Here is a 17,627-nt window from a genome sequence, read left to right as displayed (position 1 = left end):
TCATGGATCAGAATAAACCCTAATTGAGTTTCAGTGGTTGTGATTTGCTGAGCACTTTCATTATCTTATCAATTTTTATATTTCCAAAGACTTTTACCCTCATTATTACTTCAACTTCAATAATTTGGATAACTATTGATGGGTATTCTGATTTCAATTGAGAGGACATTGTTCCTATCATTTTTATTGAATAAATATAATGATAGTTTTCAGATAGGATAAGATAAATTTGAATAACTTAATTCAAATCCTATCATTCATTTTATGTTACATCTCTATGTTGGCTAAAATTCTATTTGATATAGTAATAATTTACTAAGTTGGTAAGATTTGTCTATAGAATAAGCAAGCCAATTTGAGTAAGAAAATGATAGTTCTAATGATTATTCTAATTGATTTTATAAATTTGAATAGGCTATGTATATATAAGGGGTGGGGTTTGTGCTTATTGTAATTAGTTTCATGTATATGTTGAAGTTTTGGGTTTTTTTTTTTTTTCAAAGAGGTACCATTTCATTAGGAGGTATGTTAAGCTAGGAACCTACATTAAAAAAGGAAGAGCCTTAAAAAAAGGCGTAACAATAAATGGTAGCTATAGAGTAATTAAAAAAAGATTTGATTTGGAGGATCAAGATGAGACATTTATATTGATGTCTTCCCAAAATGAAGCATTAGATCTAATAATCTCTGAAAAATGTGGTTGTTTACGTGGAACCTAATGAAGCATTAGATCTAATAATCTCCGAAAAATGTGGTTGTTTCGTTCCAACCATAGGTTCCACGTAAGAGATTCAATGGCGTTACTCCAAAATTTTGGTTTTCTTTTACTATAAATTATAATAAAACAAAACCCTTTTCTCTCTTTTCTGTAGTACAACATGTGGGATGAGAGATCGAGCTGATAACCTCTTAGTTAGAGATATATGTCAATTATCGTTGAGCTATGCTCGCTTTGACAACAAAACTCTTCTAAAAATGATGATATATATATGTTTGAACTCAAATTAAATATGCCACGATGCAACATTTGAATCCAAATTAGATAGGTGACATCATAAATTTAAATTTGATTGATCCAATTTCATTTTATGAAGAAGTACTTGTGCATATTAATAACAATGGAAGAAAAACAAATATGAAATTACAGAGAGATCTCGACTTAACTGACCTGCCTGTGTTCCAGGGTTAGTCACCATCCAATTAGAATCTCCTTACGCGTCAAGGCTCCCCCTCGCCCTCTCGGATTCTTGCTTAAAATGTCGGCAAAAAAAATCTCCAGCTTAGCTGTCACTGCTAGCTGAAGCGACTACGTGGCAGCATTCGATTGGACAGAAAAGGCTCTCGTCAGCTTCCCAGGAAGTCTGACCAACACTGACAGCTCTCCGGCATTATAAAAACCGCACCATCCAACAACTTACACTCTGTTTTGTGTCGGCACAAAAATCCATTCCACTCCCCCAATCTCCTCTTCATAATTCATAAGAATTCATATTATTTTCCCTCAAATTCCCACTTTCAAAGTTTCAATCTTTTTTCAATTTTCAGCTTCCTCTGCCCTGCCCTGCCCCAACCCAAAAATGATGAAGAGGAAACCCAATCATCAGAATGTGGTTGGCGCCTCGCCGACGTCGTCTTCTTCCTCGACCAAATGGGAAATCAGGCCCGGCGGAATGCTGGTCCAGAAGCGCACCGAGAAATCGGAGTCTTCGGCGACGATTCTCCGACTTCGAATCGCCTTCGGAGCCGTCCGATTAGAGATCCAGATCAGCTCACAAGCAACATTCGGTAATTGGGTCGTCACTTGATAGTACACCCAATCGTCTTAACTATTATGAATGATCAGTTGATACAGGACACCCAATCCATCAGCTTAAGTTTATGGATTGAGTTGTAGTTTATTCATTCTTAATATTGGTTGTTGATCTAGACAGAGTTGGTTTTGGGTGTTGAACTTCAGGGGAGGTGAAGAGGGCGGTGGCGGCGGAGACGGGGCTGAAGGCGACGGAGCAGAAGGTGTTATACAGAGGGAAAGAGAGGGAAAATGGAGAATATTTGGAGGCGTGTGGAGTTAAAGACAGATCGAAAATGGTGGTGGTGGAGGATCCGGCCAGCATCGAGAGAAGATACATTGAGACAACAAGAAACGCCAAAATCAACACCGCTCATCGTGCCATATCCCACGTCTCCATGGACCTTGATAAGCTGGCGGACCAGGTCATCCCCACCTTTTTTTTCCTTTTTTATCTCTCCTTTCTTTACTTTACTATAAATATTTTTAAATTCAAATTAGAAACTTTACCATAATCGGAACGAAAATTTAATCAAAATAATAAAAATATTATGAATGAGAATTCCTATATCTTTAGTAAATGTCATCAAAGTTAATAAACATTTTGTATTCACAGCCCTTTGGAGTCTAGATTTAACTATCATTAGTTTTTTAGTATGACTTTTAATTTGGATTTTACGTTAATTTACCAGTTTATTGGGACTTTTTGGAGGTGTTTGAGATAAGTCTTCGAATTTAAAAAGTATTGTTATATTTTGAGATATTTGTATCATAAATTTATGAAGTCTAAAAGGGACTAATAGTTTGCCGATGATAAATCGAAAAGAAAAAGAAATGATATTTATTGAAACTGTGTTTTTAAAAGTAAGGAAATAAAATTTTAAATAGTAACCTATACAAACAATTTTTTGGAAATTTACACCCCAAATAATCCCAACTTTTTGTTTGGAATTTTTAGAATTGAAATGGGAATTTAACTAGAGTTGAATTACATTTTAAGTTGTGTTTTTAAAAGCTTTGATATTAACTCTATACTTCAAGTTAAAGCTTATCAAACATTCCTGTCACAGTAAGGTATAATGGAAATACCAGACTTTTTATGGCATACTTCAACATGAGACTAATCCAAATCCCTTTTTTCACCTTTCAATCAAAATGATATTTTAAAGTATGGTTTCAAATAATATAGTTTTAGAAGGGAAATAATGAAAAGAATTGCAAACACAGGTTTCAACAATAGAAGAGTCAATCTCAAGTGGAGTGAAGGTTCCAGAAATTCAGATCAGCACTCTGATAGAAATGCTGATGATGCAAGCCATCAAACTAGACAACATTGTTGCAGAAGGAGATGCTTCTACTCAGAAACTTTTACAGGTAATTAACCAACCTCTTCTTTTCCTTTCCATACATAATCCGAACCCGAAACCAAAGCCTTTGCCTATAAGGACTAAAACCGACCCGAACCGAATAAAAAAAGATTCGAATATCGGCCTACTTTAAGCCGATTTAACCCAACTTCTTTGTTGGAATATGCAGGGAAAGAGAGTGCAGAAATGTGTGGAAATGCTTGATGTGCTGAAGGTAACAAATGCAAGAGTGAAAGTTGTAAAGCCTGTAATTGTGACTACAAAATGGGAGACTTTTGAGCCTCATCCTCCCACCACCACTCGCTGGACCTCTCTCATTGATCTCTGATCTTCTTTCATTCATATTTGTATGTAAAAAAAAAAAAAAGTGAGCTCTTCTGCCATTTGGGATTTTTTTTTTTTTTTTTCATAAATGAAATTTGTATGAACATTGATGTTATAAGGTTTGAAGCAGCGGTAGATTAAATTTTAAAACTAGAGCAACTGAGCTAGTACATTTGCTCATGACAACACAAAAATGTGTCATAATACTAATCAATTACTTCTAATTCCTCAAGCCTCTTCCAAACAAAAAGGGTAAAGGTAAAGAATGTGATGTCAAGCAGGAAGTTGTGACTTGTTGTCTGGTTGCTTCTTGATCCTGACTTGCTTGGATATCTCGAAGTCGAAGCATTTGAACATGTGCTCCAATGCAGCGATCTCCTGCTCGATATCGACCTCGTCGTTCTGGTTGATCATTTCTTTGAAACTGTGAATCCTGTTGAGTCCTGCCCGAACCCGGACTCCCATTTCTTCCATTTTGGCATTGGCCCCTTGCCTTTTGTCTTGGGAATCCTTGAGCTTGCGCTTCAAGGAGCGGTACGCGTCGAGGGACTTGAGAAGCTGCTCGGTGAGGACCTTGTTTCTCTTCTGGAGGGCTTCAATGTTGCCCTGAGCATCAGGCACAGATACATTGTTGCTCTTCTTCACTCTGTGCTCCGCAACACAAGCTTGAACTTTGGTCATTAGCATCTCATTTTGTGCTTTGAGATCATTGACATGTTCTTCCATTCCGTGCAATCGTTGTACCGTCTTAGCCAACTCCTTGGCGATGATCTCCTTCTCTTTTCCGATGCTCGAGCATATGCTTTCGAGGCTCTTCCGCGCAGCTCTGCTTGCATTCAGCTCTCTCCTCAGCCTCTCTTTCTCGTCTGTTATCGGTTCGTTAGGCTTTTTCTCCCTCGGCACGTTTCGCCTAAGATCCGTGTTACACCTCCTCAGCTCTGCTTCCCTCCTCTTACCAACACACTGACATTTCTGGAGTTGGGATTTCACTTCATCAATTATCTGCATCATCTCACTAATCCTTTGATCTCTACTCCCATTTCCATTCCCATTGTTGCCTTTCACAGAACCATCTTTGTGCTCATGCACTAGCTTCAGTAACAGCTTCACATTTGTAGCCACTCCTAACACAACAACATTTACAAATTTACAATTACATTTCCAAACTCTTGTTCAAAACCAATATCAATATAAACATACCCACAAAAATGTGATCCGCAGGGTGTTGTCGATGGCTGGTTGAGGCATGTGCTAATTCCGGGGACGACAGCGCTCGAATGCGGCTAATGTCGGCGGCGTCCATGAGGAGAGGACAATTCACAAGGGAACACACCACAGGTAACCAAAATGAAAAACAAAACAGAACAATTTATATGGGATTGGGTAGGATGCAGAGGAACATCAATCAAATGACTGTAAAAACAGAACAAAAGAATTATTGCAAATATGAGTTTGTTTTGGATGGGGGGAAAGACAAGTTTAGTACAATAAAAAAAGGGATAGAAAAGAGTTGAAGAAAAGAGAGACTGGTTTTGGCTCAATCTCTCCTTTCCCTCTTCTTGATTTGCAAAAGGGAAATTCTTTTTTCTGTTTTTTTTTTCTTTTTTTTCTCTCTTTTTTCTCGTTGGCTTTCAACAAATATTCTACGTTTTGTTGGATCCAACATGTCTGAAAATGGTCGGTTCTTGGCTGTGGCGGTGCGCAATTATTGGTTTTCCTTTGACTTTTTCATTGGTGTTGAAGATTTTGAGTTTCCTTTACCAACTAATTTGGCTCTTCTTTCTGTTTAATTGGACTTTCTTTCTTTTTTTAATTGTGATTATGTGTTTGTTTAAAATTTTTAAATAAGAATTGTTTTTATTTTTTAACTTTCCAAATATTTATTTTAATCTCTAAGCTTTTCAATTTATTCCAGTTTTGAACTTTTTAAATATTTAGTTTAAGGCTAACTAATTATTTTGGCCCATTTTTTAAACAAATGAATAATATGGAGAGAAGACTTTCGGGTGAACGAACAATTTTAGACGCAAAGAAGTCCATTTGATTTTTGTTTCGCCTTCGCCCTCCCGTGCACCCGCCTTAGATGGCCAAAATCTGTCCCACTAACCTGGTTAATCTCTCGGCATAGTTTGTAATTCCTTTTCCAAAAGATAATTCATCCTCCGATTCAAGATCCATACCCGTATTACGATTTTTCACCAAGGAGGTACCCTCTTTCACACTCTTCGTGTAGTTGCTGCGTTGCTAACGTGTGAATTTCAATGTGTACTTATGTAGTGCCTGCTTAAGGTAGGAAATGAGGTGATCATGTAAAGTTTCGTAATTTTAGATGATACCATTTTCTACCCATATATAAATTGACTTAGGCTGGTTATATACAAAATAAAACTGACAAAAAGTTTCATAAGATAACCCAAAATATATATCAATAAAAAAAAAGGATGACATGAATAAGAGATGTAAAATTAAAGTTGTAAATTTAAATTTTGTTGAAAAAGTTAAATATAAATTTTTACATGTTGTCTTAGGTTAGCTAATCTTCTGCAATATATTATCAATATTTATCCATTTATCTTATTTATGAATCTACCGTAAGGGACGTTAGGAAATACATTTTTTACTCGGTTTCTTCTTTCATTAACAATAAAACATATATGGCTTATAAAATATTATTAAAATTAACAATATTTAAAAATAAAAAATAAATAAATAAAACTCGACATAGTTTCAACTATTTTAGATTTATACTCTCCAAAACGTAAAAAATTTGCATCCACACTCATGAACTAAAAAGAATGGGATAGATATAAAATGGTCAAATAAGTTCAGAAACGGTTGTCTTAAGGAAAAAAAAAAGAAAATTAAAAGGACTCAAATAGTTGTTTTCTAAAAATTCATTATTAAGTTTTATCGCATCCTAATTACCTCAAAATGAATTGCTAAATAGAAAATAAGAAATAAAAAGTAGTTCAGCATTAATTGACATATATCTTTGATCAGTAGGTAGTAGGTTATGAGTTCGATCCGCCACCGGATGTCGTACGAAAGAAAGAAAATAAGAAATAAGAAAGGTATGCATGTGGATTATGGGCCATATTTGGGCCATACTGGAATCTCTATCTCACGAGATTGTAAAGTCCAGCCCAACCAGACCTTTCATGATCCCAGTTTTATGATAAACAAACAAGTTTTAGTTGAATTAGTTAAGCTATATATATTTTGAGATTGAAAAAGTTTTATATTTAATTTAATTTGAAAATTAAATATCTAAAGTTTTTATGTTATATTTATTAAATCTCCGTCGAAAAATTATTTTCTTATTGTCAAAATCTTGACAGTGGGAGGATGAAATAACTTTTACTTTTTTACCACCCCTCTGGGAAGGAGTTCTCAGAATGAGTTTAAGTTTGTTTTTTCATAAACTTGAGTTTGAACATGTTTTCAAAGTTCCTTAATTATCTCACTTGCCTAATGATTATTAGGTCAACTCATAATATGGAATAATGATATCTAAAACTATTGTTTAAGTAAAACATTTTTTATGGACAGTTTAAAGCGTTATTACAATTTTTATTAATCACATTTAACTATGCAACCCCGCATACATCATGAGATTTTTTTCCTTTTTTAATTAAAAAAAAACATCACTGTATACCTATCGTGGTTAAATATTTTTCTAAAAGTAATTTAATGTATTTTTAGAAATTTTGTAGTCACTTTTTAACCATATAATTAAATAATATAACAATCGAGAAAAGTTCAATTTTATCCCTTCAAACCTTACGTTTGATTAAGTGGTTTAGTTTAAACTCTATTCTTGAATAAGTAGCGTAATTAATATCTTCGATAAGTTAAGTTTTTCTTCTGGATTTTTTTTTTTTTTTTAAGATTCTTAACTAGTTACAATTATTTAGTTCAACAAAATTATTTTTCTTCTCTTTACTTGAAATAGCCGTGTAATTAATTCCTAAGTAAAGAAAATAATAAAACTAGCTAGGAGCATTCTTATAATTGAATATGACTAGTTTTTTAGGTACTAGTCTTAGTCTTCTAATTATATTCGATATTTACAATCTCCTAGACTTAGGTATTTTGATGCTAAAATGTTGCGTTTTATTAAGTTCTTTGTACGATTTATTAGTCGGTTCATGCCTTCACGGGCAATTTTGTAGTGAAATTAAAATTATGAAGTTAAAGTGATTAACTTAAGCACAAGGTAAAAATGATTTTTTTTTCCCCCTAAAAAAGGTCAGAAATTAACTAGAGAGTACTTTCCACAGTTTTAATTTTTAAAAAAACCAAACGGCCAGAAAAGCATCAACGGCCATAAACAAGCGAAGGAACCCATGATCCAATTTGCCAATAATGTGAAATTATTATTTGAGAAATAGTCAGATTAGTCCCAGCGAATGGACAATAATCTCAATTTATGTCCAACCGCAGAAAATTCAGAGGAGGGTCAGAATGGTAAAAATGCCGTGTGTCAGACAGGGGAGGGGCAATGGAGGAAGCGTCTAGGGTGACGGAGGTACGTGGGGGTAGGTCCATAAATGACCAATGAGAAACCAAGACGTGGTAATCAGTAACAGTGATTTCTCCCTCCTACCAATGCTAACAGTACAACCATACCATACATACCTGTCACTTTAGCAGGCCTATTTCTCTCTCCTCCGAATTATTTTCAAATTATTATTCTTTTAATTTAATTCACGCAGAAATTCTCAGAACAGAAGTAGACCACGTAACACTAGGCCTAGCTCTGATTTTCTCTCTCTCTCTAGGCACAAGTTACGGTGCATGCCCACCTCACGTGACCCATTTTTCTTTCTAAATTATTTCTTTTCTTTTTTTTTACTGCCCCGGATACAAATTCATCAATTTTTTACCCAACTTACCTGGCTTAACTAATATATGAGCAGAGGTTGGTAATTTTTTTTTTTCGGTACAACAGGTAAAGTCAAGTGGCATAGGAAATCCAATTCAAAGCTTGAACTATTTTCATTTTTTAGTTTTTTTTTATTTAATTTCGTGTCCCACTATTTTGTTAATTTGAGAAAGTGTGTAACATGTCTTTAAATTATTGTTTTAATGCATTATATGTTCATAAATTTTTATTTTTAATCTAATAGTGTCATATTTTTTAAAATAGTAGTATTGACTTAATAAGCAATTTCAATATTCTACAAAGTTTAATTTTTCATTAAATCGATCAATTAATTTAATATGTCATTAACCTATTTGAAAATTTAGGAATCAATTAGATAAATTTTAAAGTTATTCACCTTTTAAGACGTTTTTCTGCTGCTTTTTTTTCAAAAATATTTTTGGAACTTGAAATAAATTTCAATAAAAAAAATATTTCAAATTTCCATACGTTTTGTAATGTTCAACTTTTAGTTTATTTGGACATATTTCTCGTTCTAAAATTTTTCGTACCTACATTTCTCTCTAAAAACATTATCTTTAATATATTTACTTTTTAGCCTAATATATAATTCTCAATTTTTTCATTCTCGTTGTTTTGTTTTGATTTAAGTATATCTGACCAATTTTTAGGTTAACTATATTTTGATAATAACTGGCCTACCATTAATTCTTTTTTAGAAATGATTAATTTTTAACTTTATCTAATATAATTTTTAAATACTCACATTAATATGTTAACACAAAACACAATAGATTAATAACGAAGGATCAAAATAATTATAATTTCACGGTCTCTGGACCAAATTAAATCTCTTTGAATGTTGAACTCTCCTTTCTCAGATAAAATTATTAGAAAAAGAAGAAGGCCAGAGCTGCTCCCAGATGAAAAAAGTTTGTAACTTTAAATATCAATAATTTAAGAGAGGAAAATTATTGGGAAAGAAATTAAATAATTAGGGTCAGAGTGTAGGTCTGCGACGCCGTTTTTGCAATGAAGACCCAGTCCTTCAAATTCTGACGCCAATCTGATGTATTGTGGTTGAAAATTTTATTAATTTATTGTACGCAAATTAATTAATAATTTGAATTATTTTCACTTTTCTTTTCTTAAAAAAATTGTTTTTACAGTTTCACTGGTTAGGTAGTTGTGGGTAGATATAGTGTTGTCTGGTTGACTTGAGATTGCAGTTCTACCACGTTGTAATTATTGCTGTCTTTTGTCTCATTATTTTTCTTAATTTATTCTGTCTAATCTCACATCATTTGCTCTTAATTTTGTCCCTAACTATCTTTTTTATCTCACTCATTAAATTTACTCTTTTCTTTTAACTTTTGAGTAAGATTGAAGGTTAATTTATTTAATGTGGTCTCGTTGAAATGTCCTTTTTTCTTAGAATTCTGTGATGCCACATGCATTAACTTCAACTACCTTCTTTTTACTTTTTACCAACACAGATTTACTTTGGTTAGAGCAAGGAGTTAACAGTCGCTGTCAATCAAAAGGTTAATTTGTTTTAACTATATACATGATGAGAAAATGAAGGAAATCATACATACATACATATGTGTGTGTGTGTGTGTATGTATGATGTCAAAATAAATCATATGAGCCATAAATTTTCTTAGCAATAGACAATATTTTACATTTCATTTTTTTATATACATATAATTTTTCAATTCATAAAATTTAAGAGAAGCCAAACTAGAGTAAAAATTAAAAAATCTTCAATATTTTATATCTACTTTTTCAATTATGACAATAGCAAGTCCCTCTTCTTATTCGCTCCGTCTTATGAGTTTTAAGTGTTTCCCTATTCTAGTTGTTAAAGGTAAAAAGAACAATAAACTACAATAATATTGTATACGTACTAAACACCATACTTTTATCAAGTACCTAACTATTTTCTTGTTTTATACCTACATCTGGCGTGGTTGTGCCAAAAAAGTTCAAAGTTTTTGTCACATGACTTATTGCATCTTTTTTTTTCGAGAATACAACATTGCAAATGTATGAAGCCGGTTCTTAGTGTCTTATTCAATTAAACTAACTCAAATTAGTGTATTAGATTTACGATACAACATGGGCATCAACATGTAAATCTCTTTTTCGTTTGATTCTTTTCTTTTTTAAAAGAAAAAACAGAGAATGGTGGAATTCTAACTTTATGAAACCAAACTAAAATTGGGAAGATTTTGATGGTGCATGGGAAAAGCAAATGAGCTGACCAAAGTTAGGCTGTTGTTGTTCATAAGAAAAAGTCAACCCACATGTGTTGGGAGAATCTTAACTTAGTTGGCTGTTTTGAACAACACCATTTAAAGTCTTCCAAGAATTCCCACCTTTTTTCTCATTCTCATCCCATTCTAAAACTATTTATATAACCATCTCTTTATGCTTTTTTTTTTTTTTTTTTACTTATTTAATTCACTTGTGATAACCCAATTGACAGAAAATAATCCAACTAGTTCAATATTCACTTCTAAGATTTAAATCTCTCTTAATAAATCTAGATTTACAAACTCCCAAATTCAAAAGTATCAGGGTTAGATTGTAAATAGTTTATTAGTTTATTTCTGTAGTTAGTTTGTGTGTATGTATAAACACTTCTCTGGAAGAGGTAAATACATAGCACAATTTTCTCCAAAAATTTGTGTTTCATCATCGGATCATCTTTGATTTAATTTTTCGCATGTTTTTTCTTTTTAAACGGGAGTCATACAATCTGTAGTTCAAAATTCAAAATCGATCCAATTAAAACTTAAATGAGCATGAGTTAGAATGATACTATCAATTCAATTTTGGTCATTGAATTATTTACCGGCAAGAGTCTAATTTTGTGCGATTTATGTTTAATTCTTGTGATCTACAGCAACTGACGGGTAATATAAAAAGGTATGCTCCGTACAAACTTATAGTCTATAATAAGATCTATACTACAAATATTACAACTTTTTAATCACAAACTTATACAAGCATAACAAGCGGTTTATATAACTTGAAATTTGTGATTAATTGAGAAGAGAATAATTAGGATATAATTGAGGCCACGTGGCGAAGGGGGATTGGCGGGTAGGGACAGGTAAGGAATTGTCTTGTTTGGGTACTGTTAAGACAAGTAGGGAGACAGTGCTTTAAAGATGGCTGTTTGGGCTGCCTGGTTGGCAGGTGATCACCAGGACACTCCATGTGTTGTCAAAACGGTCCCGTCTTGACACTTCTCTTCAAAGACCACTCGCAGACTTCTCACGTGCCATACACGCGCCACTCCTTCTCTCGTTTCCTCCCCGCGCGTGCGTCTCACCGGAGCGTGGGAAATCTTACATTGCCAACCCCATGCCCCGTCTTTACAACCTCGACTTATGGAAAATTATTTTTGATACTTTTTGTATAAATAAAATTGTGTTTTGTTTTTCTTATAAAGTATCTTTACTAGCTTTTTATTTATTTTTAATTATTTAATTATTACGTGGTATGTTTGCTTTGGCTTTACCTCTAAACTCGAATGCTATAATTGTTGTAATGATTTAAATCTATCTTCTTCTTTCTTTTTGCCCTTTTTTTCTTGGTTAAAATATTATTTTAATCAATATAGTTCTAATTGTTTTGATCTATCTTATATCAACCTTAGATTATTTCAGTCTCTTTATTTTTTAAATATTATTTTAATCCTTTTACTTTGAAAAAATTATCATTTTGATTTCTTAATTTTATTTTTTAACTTTATTTTTCTATCACAAACTCATTATAATTCTTAAAATATAACCACGACTCTTTATATTAAAGAGTTTCTATTATGTGCATGATTCCGATTTTTATTTTTTTAAATAAAGGCCAAAATTGTATATAGGGACAAAAACGAGTATTTTGAAAATATAATAATTAAAATGAACAATTGAAAATATACAAATCAAAATGAACATTTTAAAAGTACGAGAACTAAAATGAACCAAAGCTTAAAATAAAGATACTCAAATAGTATTTAATACCTTTTTAAAATAATGTTATTTAACTAAAATAAATTGAAATTTGTGATTTGGAAAGGGGAAAAAAAAGGAGAATTGATGGGAGAATCTTAGCCGTTGATGCTTGGGTTTTGCCCCACTTATTCCCCGCATGGTTCTAATATCTCACATGATGAATATCTTCAATGTCTAGCATTGCCATTTGTGGGTCCCTTCTTTTCTAAAGGTAAATTAAATTATATTATACACAGCATCTCCTAATGCATTTGCCTTTATATATATATATATGTATTGATGTCTAGTTTTACATTTTCTTTAATTCTTTTATAGGGTTTTTTTTTCCTTTTTAATAAAAGTACTGTAAATGGAAGAAAAAAAAAAGAAAGATCACTACGAATTTCACAAGATTGTCATTAAAATGAATATTACACGGTGGATTGCTACTTAATTTGAAGTCTAGCTAATTTACATTTTTCATGGAATTAATTTAATAAATTAAAACTCAAAACTTAGGTCAAATTGACAGAAGAAAGGTCAATTTAGAACCACAAACATTAAAAATTAATAACATATATTGAACCCAAAGTCTTGGGGATTTGTAGTGAAAAGGAGACCGAAATTAGGGGGAAACTTGAAAAGGTATATTGTTTTGGGACGCATCTTTTGGGTAACTTTAAATTACTACAAATGTAATTATCTTTTTTTTTCTTTTTTTCCCTGTCTTTAGCATTTAGTATTGAAATAATTACCTTTAATTTAATGAAATAATTTGAAATTTTCTGTATGCACGAGTATATGATATAATAATTTTAGAATGTTATATTTCCTCTACGAGAAATTTTTCTTTTTTTCTCCGAAGTTATAATCGCAATATAATATAATATCACGACGAGGTCACTTAAACATACGTCAAAGTCGACGCGGAGAGGTGGAAAATAGGTGCAGATCGAATATACACGTTTTGACTGTCATTTGCCAGTGACAAATCCGGCAGCTGGGCGCGCCACGTGGCGTTGGATCCCGCCGTTGATTAATTCAGAAGTAATCGAATCCCGTCGAGTGTGCCTTCTTGTCCTTGGGTTTGGACGCCGGCGCCGGCTTCCGCCGCCGTACGCCGGGAACCGCTGGAGGAGCGAGGGACCGTATGAGTGCGAAGTTGAGGCTCTTGAAGAAAGGGTGCTTCTTGATGTCGGCGGACCCGCGCTTTGACCCGAGTCTCCGGGTCGGGTCCTTGTTTAGCAACCCGGATATGAGGTCCCGCGCGTGGTGCTCAAGCGTGCCGGACGATACGGCGGTCGGAAACGTCAACGGCTTCTTTATGATGTTACGCAGCGTCGTCTCGTTCGATGATGCCGCGAACGGCGTCCGGCCGTAGATCAGTTCGTAGAGAAATACCCCGAAGGCCCACCAGTCGACGGCGTTGCCGTGGGACCCGCCGGCGGCAACTTCCGGCGAGACGTACTCGTGGGTGCCGACGAAGGAGCAGGACCGGGCGGAGACGGGTTCGGCGACGAAGAGCCAGTTGGGAGTCAGGGTCTGGACCTTGCGCGACCGGAAAAGCCGGTTGTAGAGGCAGGAGAACGGGGTAGTGGCGGCGGCGGCCGTGCTGGTTCTGGGGTACGCCGCCGCGTCTTGGAATTTCGGGTTCGGGGAAGATTCCGGCGATTCAACGGCCGGGATGGCGTCGGAGCAGAGAGAGAGATCGAAGTCCGACAACATGATGTGGCCGTCTGATCGGACGAGGACATTCTCCGGCTTTAGGTCTCTGTAGATTATTCCCAACATGTGAAGATACTCTAAAGCAACAAGAACTTCAGCAGCATAAAACCTGTAAATTATGCACAAAATTACACATAAATCAGCCGAGTTAGATGATGAAATTCAGCTTTCTTTTCTGTTTTCGGATATTGTATAGAGACACAGTAGAGAAAAGAGAGTCAACAGTTCAAAATTTCTCGAAAACCAACGGGATATTCTAATTTCCAAGGAAAAGGATTGAAATTGAATAGTGTAAGAAAAAATTGTCGATGTCCTGCAGTCATTTGTTGCATCAGAACGCTAACAAAAATTTCCTGATCTAGCAAACACAGCTGGGGAAGAAAACCAAAGGATAATTGAATCCACACTCTTGAAAATAGTTCTTTTTAATATAAAGCCATTATGCGGCAAAGTCAGAGGAGATATCTCCCAGAGCAATCTCGGCTGCAGAGCAGAATATATTTTTTAAAAAAACGAAAGAAAATAATTATGAAGAAAAAAAATTGAATAATTTCCATTGAAGGAGACATCACAGAAAGCTAAAGCAGACAAGATTGTAACATCTCAGGTTTCACACCACAAGCAAACAAAAAACATACTGAAAACCGTAATACAATTATAAATAAATAAATAAATATATGAATTAAAATTTCAAATTCACAGAGGATGATTATTTTTAATCGTTCCAGAAGAGTTGCAGCTTTCCAAGAATCTATATAGTATCTCAGTGTTTCCGGAGATGATATTAGTTGAAAAATAATGTTTAGTTTAAGCATATGAATGTACCTCGCGGAGTTGAGAGAGAAGCGTTTGTGCGGCTGCTTATGGCGGAGAGAATGCAAGTCGCCGCCGGAACAGAACTCCATGACGATACAGGAGAAATGAGACGCCTCAAACTCAGCGTAGAGAGTAGGCAAAAACGGATGGTCCAGCATCTTCAATATTTTCCTCTCCATTTCCGCCCTCTGCACCTTCTTCTTCAATTCCAGCGCCTCCTTATCCACCACTTTCATGGCGTACAGACACGGATCATCGTCTTCGTCGTCGTAGCAGCCGTCGCTCGAGTTCCGCAGCCGGCACAGGTAGACGGTGCCAATGTCACCGGCGCCGATTCGGCGGAGGAGCCGAAAATCGCGGAAGGTAAGCTTGGATTTCCGGCGACGAATGGCGGAGTAGGCAAAGTCCGACGATCGGTGAGGCTTCAAATCGAGACTCTCCGGCGAGGATCGCGAGGTCGGGAAATCGATCGCGGCATCGAACGAGAGGCGACTAAAGCTGCTGCAACTTTCACTGCTCATAGAATTCTGACTCGAATTAACCGCCGCTTCGTAGCTTAGCTCCCCGTCTGATTCCCGGGCGAGCTCTCCTAACATCTTATTTCAAACCCCCTCCCTCGAAGATCCAAAATCGAAAAACCAAAATGTCAAAACCGTTCAAACAAGGCTGCAAAGGGGAATCGAATCTCCAACACTGCGCGAATCAGCCCAAAATTAAGAAACAATGAACCGAACTTCCAGCTTGTTGTAGAAGATGCAGTGCTCGCATTGGAATCCGATACCAGAAACAGAGAAATGGCGAAGGATTAAATAAAAATGGTGGTCGAGAGGGAGAAGAATGGCATGAATGCTTCGAAGTTTGTCCTGAAGCGGAATCAGAAATTGGCAGCCTTAATTGGATCGGAGCTGAAAATTAGGGTTTGTGTACCCGAATGAAGAAGTCCGTACCCGAATGCAGAAGAAAGAGAAGAAGAAGAGGAAGATGAGGTTTGGGTCTGCTCTGCCAAACCTTAAGAGAGAGAGAGGAGAGAGAGATGGAAACGCGAGAAGTAGTTGTGGGGGTATTTATTTATGCTCTCACCTGCGGAATTTGATTCCCAACTGTGGTTAATTCTTATTACTACCCTTTTTTAACCGCGGTTTATTCTCTCAACTTAGCTTCCATTTCACTTTTACAACTTCACTTTTACCCCAATCGTATCATTTTTCAATCGCCGGGTAAGATGTATGTATATAAAAATGGATGTCAAGATCAAGGCCGAAATGTGTAAGATATACCGACCACGGAAGTCTCGTGCAAGTAAGCAATAGCACTAGAAACACGGCTCACATTTCGAGTGAAGCAAATAAGAGAAAAACTCATTAATGAAAGTAAATTACAGGTAGACCCTGTTAAAAGTTGTTTACTTAAATAAACGCGTAACGAGCATACACATCACCCTGGACAATAGATGATAGACTTATTAGGATTATAAGCACCACGAACATATTTATAAGTTCAGTCGTCTGTAATCCGTAGAATTTCAAATGAGTGTATTTAAAATGTATTTTAATGTCAATTAAAAAAATACATAAAAATTAAATTTGAACTAAAATTGCGGACTTTATTATTTTCTTTCTATTATATTATTTTTTAAGATGAAATAAGCCAATAGTTTAACTACATTGATATTTTTTATACTATTTCAATCTATAAATTAATTATCTTAAAAATAATATAAATTAGTATAGTTATACAACATAACTCAACTTATCCAAGTATATACTGGAAAGTGTCAAATTTTTATTTTTACATGTTGAAGTAAAAAAGAAAAAAATAATAAAAAGAAGTAGTACAACGGTACTCAAATTTTTGTCGTGATTTTATAGAATTAATTGAGATGTGATGTCTCTTTATTTATTATACCATTTTGTTTCTGAATTTTTGCTTAAAGAACAATAAATATTGGTTGTAATAAATAAAAGAAGATAGTAAAGACTTGGGGGTTGGTATAACAGTTGCTGGCCGACTTATATAATGTCTTTTTTATAAAATTGTTTAATGTTTTTCAAAAAATAATTTAATGTGTTTTCAGTTTTGCTTCACCGTTTTTCTGTTTTTTCTTTCTTTTTTTGTTATTTCTAAGTACTTGATTTTACAAATATTTAATAGGCATGAGTTTCAAAATTTTGTTAATTAAAAAAATATTTTTCCTCCCTACATAATAGAAGATTAAATATGTCTCACGATTTATTTTATAGTTTTAAACTAATCAACATTTGAACTAAAAATATATCAAAGCGAGGTATATATACCTAATTAATATGTTGTAAGTTCGATCACTCACACCATATGTTGTATTAAAAAAAAAAATTTAATTTTTTTAATTATTTTTAAAAATTATTTCAATTTATAAGATAAAAAAGAAGTGACCACCTTTAAGGTGAATCTAAAAATGGAATGACACTCAAACTCAAAGTGAAGGGTCATTTAGTAACAATTAATCCTAGTTTCTTTGGACCAATAAAACACTCATGATAGTTATTATTTTGTCCATTCATACTTACTATTTCGTCTTATAGGTAAGTCGGGAGAACATTGACGCACATCCTCCCGCGATGCACCCTGCAGATCAAGTGGAGTCAGGGAATTACGGGCGGCATTTGACCGCATTCATTCATTCCCCAAATCCGACGTCGTGGGAGGTCAGTTGCGGATAAGTGATACTTCCTTTATACACACCG

General features: G+C 34.5%; 3 protein-coding genes across 3 annotated transcripts; 1 reads left to right on the top strand and 2 right to left on the bottom strand.

The window, feature by feature from the left end:
• Nucleotides 1-1,417: 1,417 nt before the first annotated feature.
• Nucleotides 1,418-3,633, top strand: LOC111010667 (BAG family molecular chaperone regulator 3). Its single transcript, XM_022284162.2, has 4 exons — nucleotides 1,418-1,785; nucleotides 1,958-2,214; nucleotides 3,017-3,163; nucleotides 3,326-3,633. Exons 1-4 carry the CDS (start codon nucleotides 1,578-1,580, stop codon nucleotides 3,482-3,484), a joined length of 771 nt encoding a protein of 256 aa, XP_022139854.1. The 5' UTR covers nucleotides 1,418-1,577; the 3' UTR covers nucleotides 3,485-3,633.
• Nucleotides 3,509-5,118, bottom strand: LOC111010847 (myosin heavy chain-like protein). The gene is made up of 2 exons (XM_022284419.2): nucleotides 4,681-5,118; nucleotides 3,509-4,604 (listed from the first exon to the last, which is right to left on the bottom strand). Exons 1-2 carry the CDS (start codon nucleotides 4,781-4,783, stop codon nucleotides 3,754-3,756), a joined length of 954 nt encoding a protein of 317 aa, XP_022140111.1. The 5' UTR covers nucleotides 4,784-5,118; the 3' UTR covers nucleotides 3,509-3,753.
• Nucleotides 5,119-13,165: 8,047 nt separating this feature from the next.
• PID (Protein kinase superfamily protein) lies at nucleotides 13,166-15,974 on the bottom strand. Its single transcript, XM_022284538.2, has 2 exons — nucleotides 14,914-15,974; nucleotides 13,166-14,197 (listed from the first exon to the last, which is right to left on the bottom strand). Exons 1-2 carry the CDS (start codon nucleotides 15,498-15,500, stop codon nucleotides 13,405-13,407), a joined length of 1,380 nt encoding a protein of 459 aa, XP_022140230.1. The 5' UTR covers nucleotides 15,501-15,974; the 3' UTR covers nucleotides 13,166-13,404.
• Nucleotides 15,975-17,627: the final 1,653 nt, after the last annotated feature.

The sequence above is a fragment of the Momordica charantia genome (genome assembly GCF_013281855.1).
Source record: "Momordica charantia cultivar OHB3-1 chromosome 3 unlocalized genomic scaffold, Mcharantia_2.0 BLBB01000003.1, whole genome shotgun sequence".
In the NCBI taxonomy this organism is placed as follows: domain Eukaryota; kingdom Viridiplantae; phylum Streptophyta; class Magnoliopsida; order Cucurbitales; family Cucurbitaceae; genus Momordica; species Momordica charantia.
Note: the sequence above shows the minus strand (reverse complement) of the source record. Positions and strands in the feature narration are given on the sequence as shown.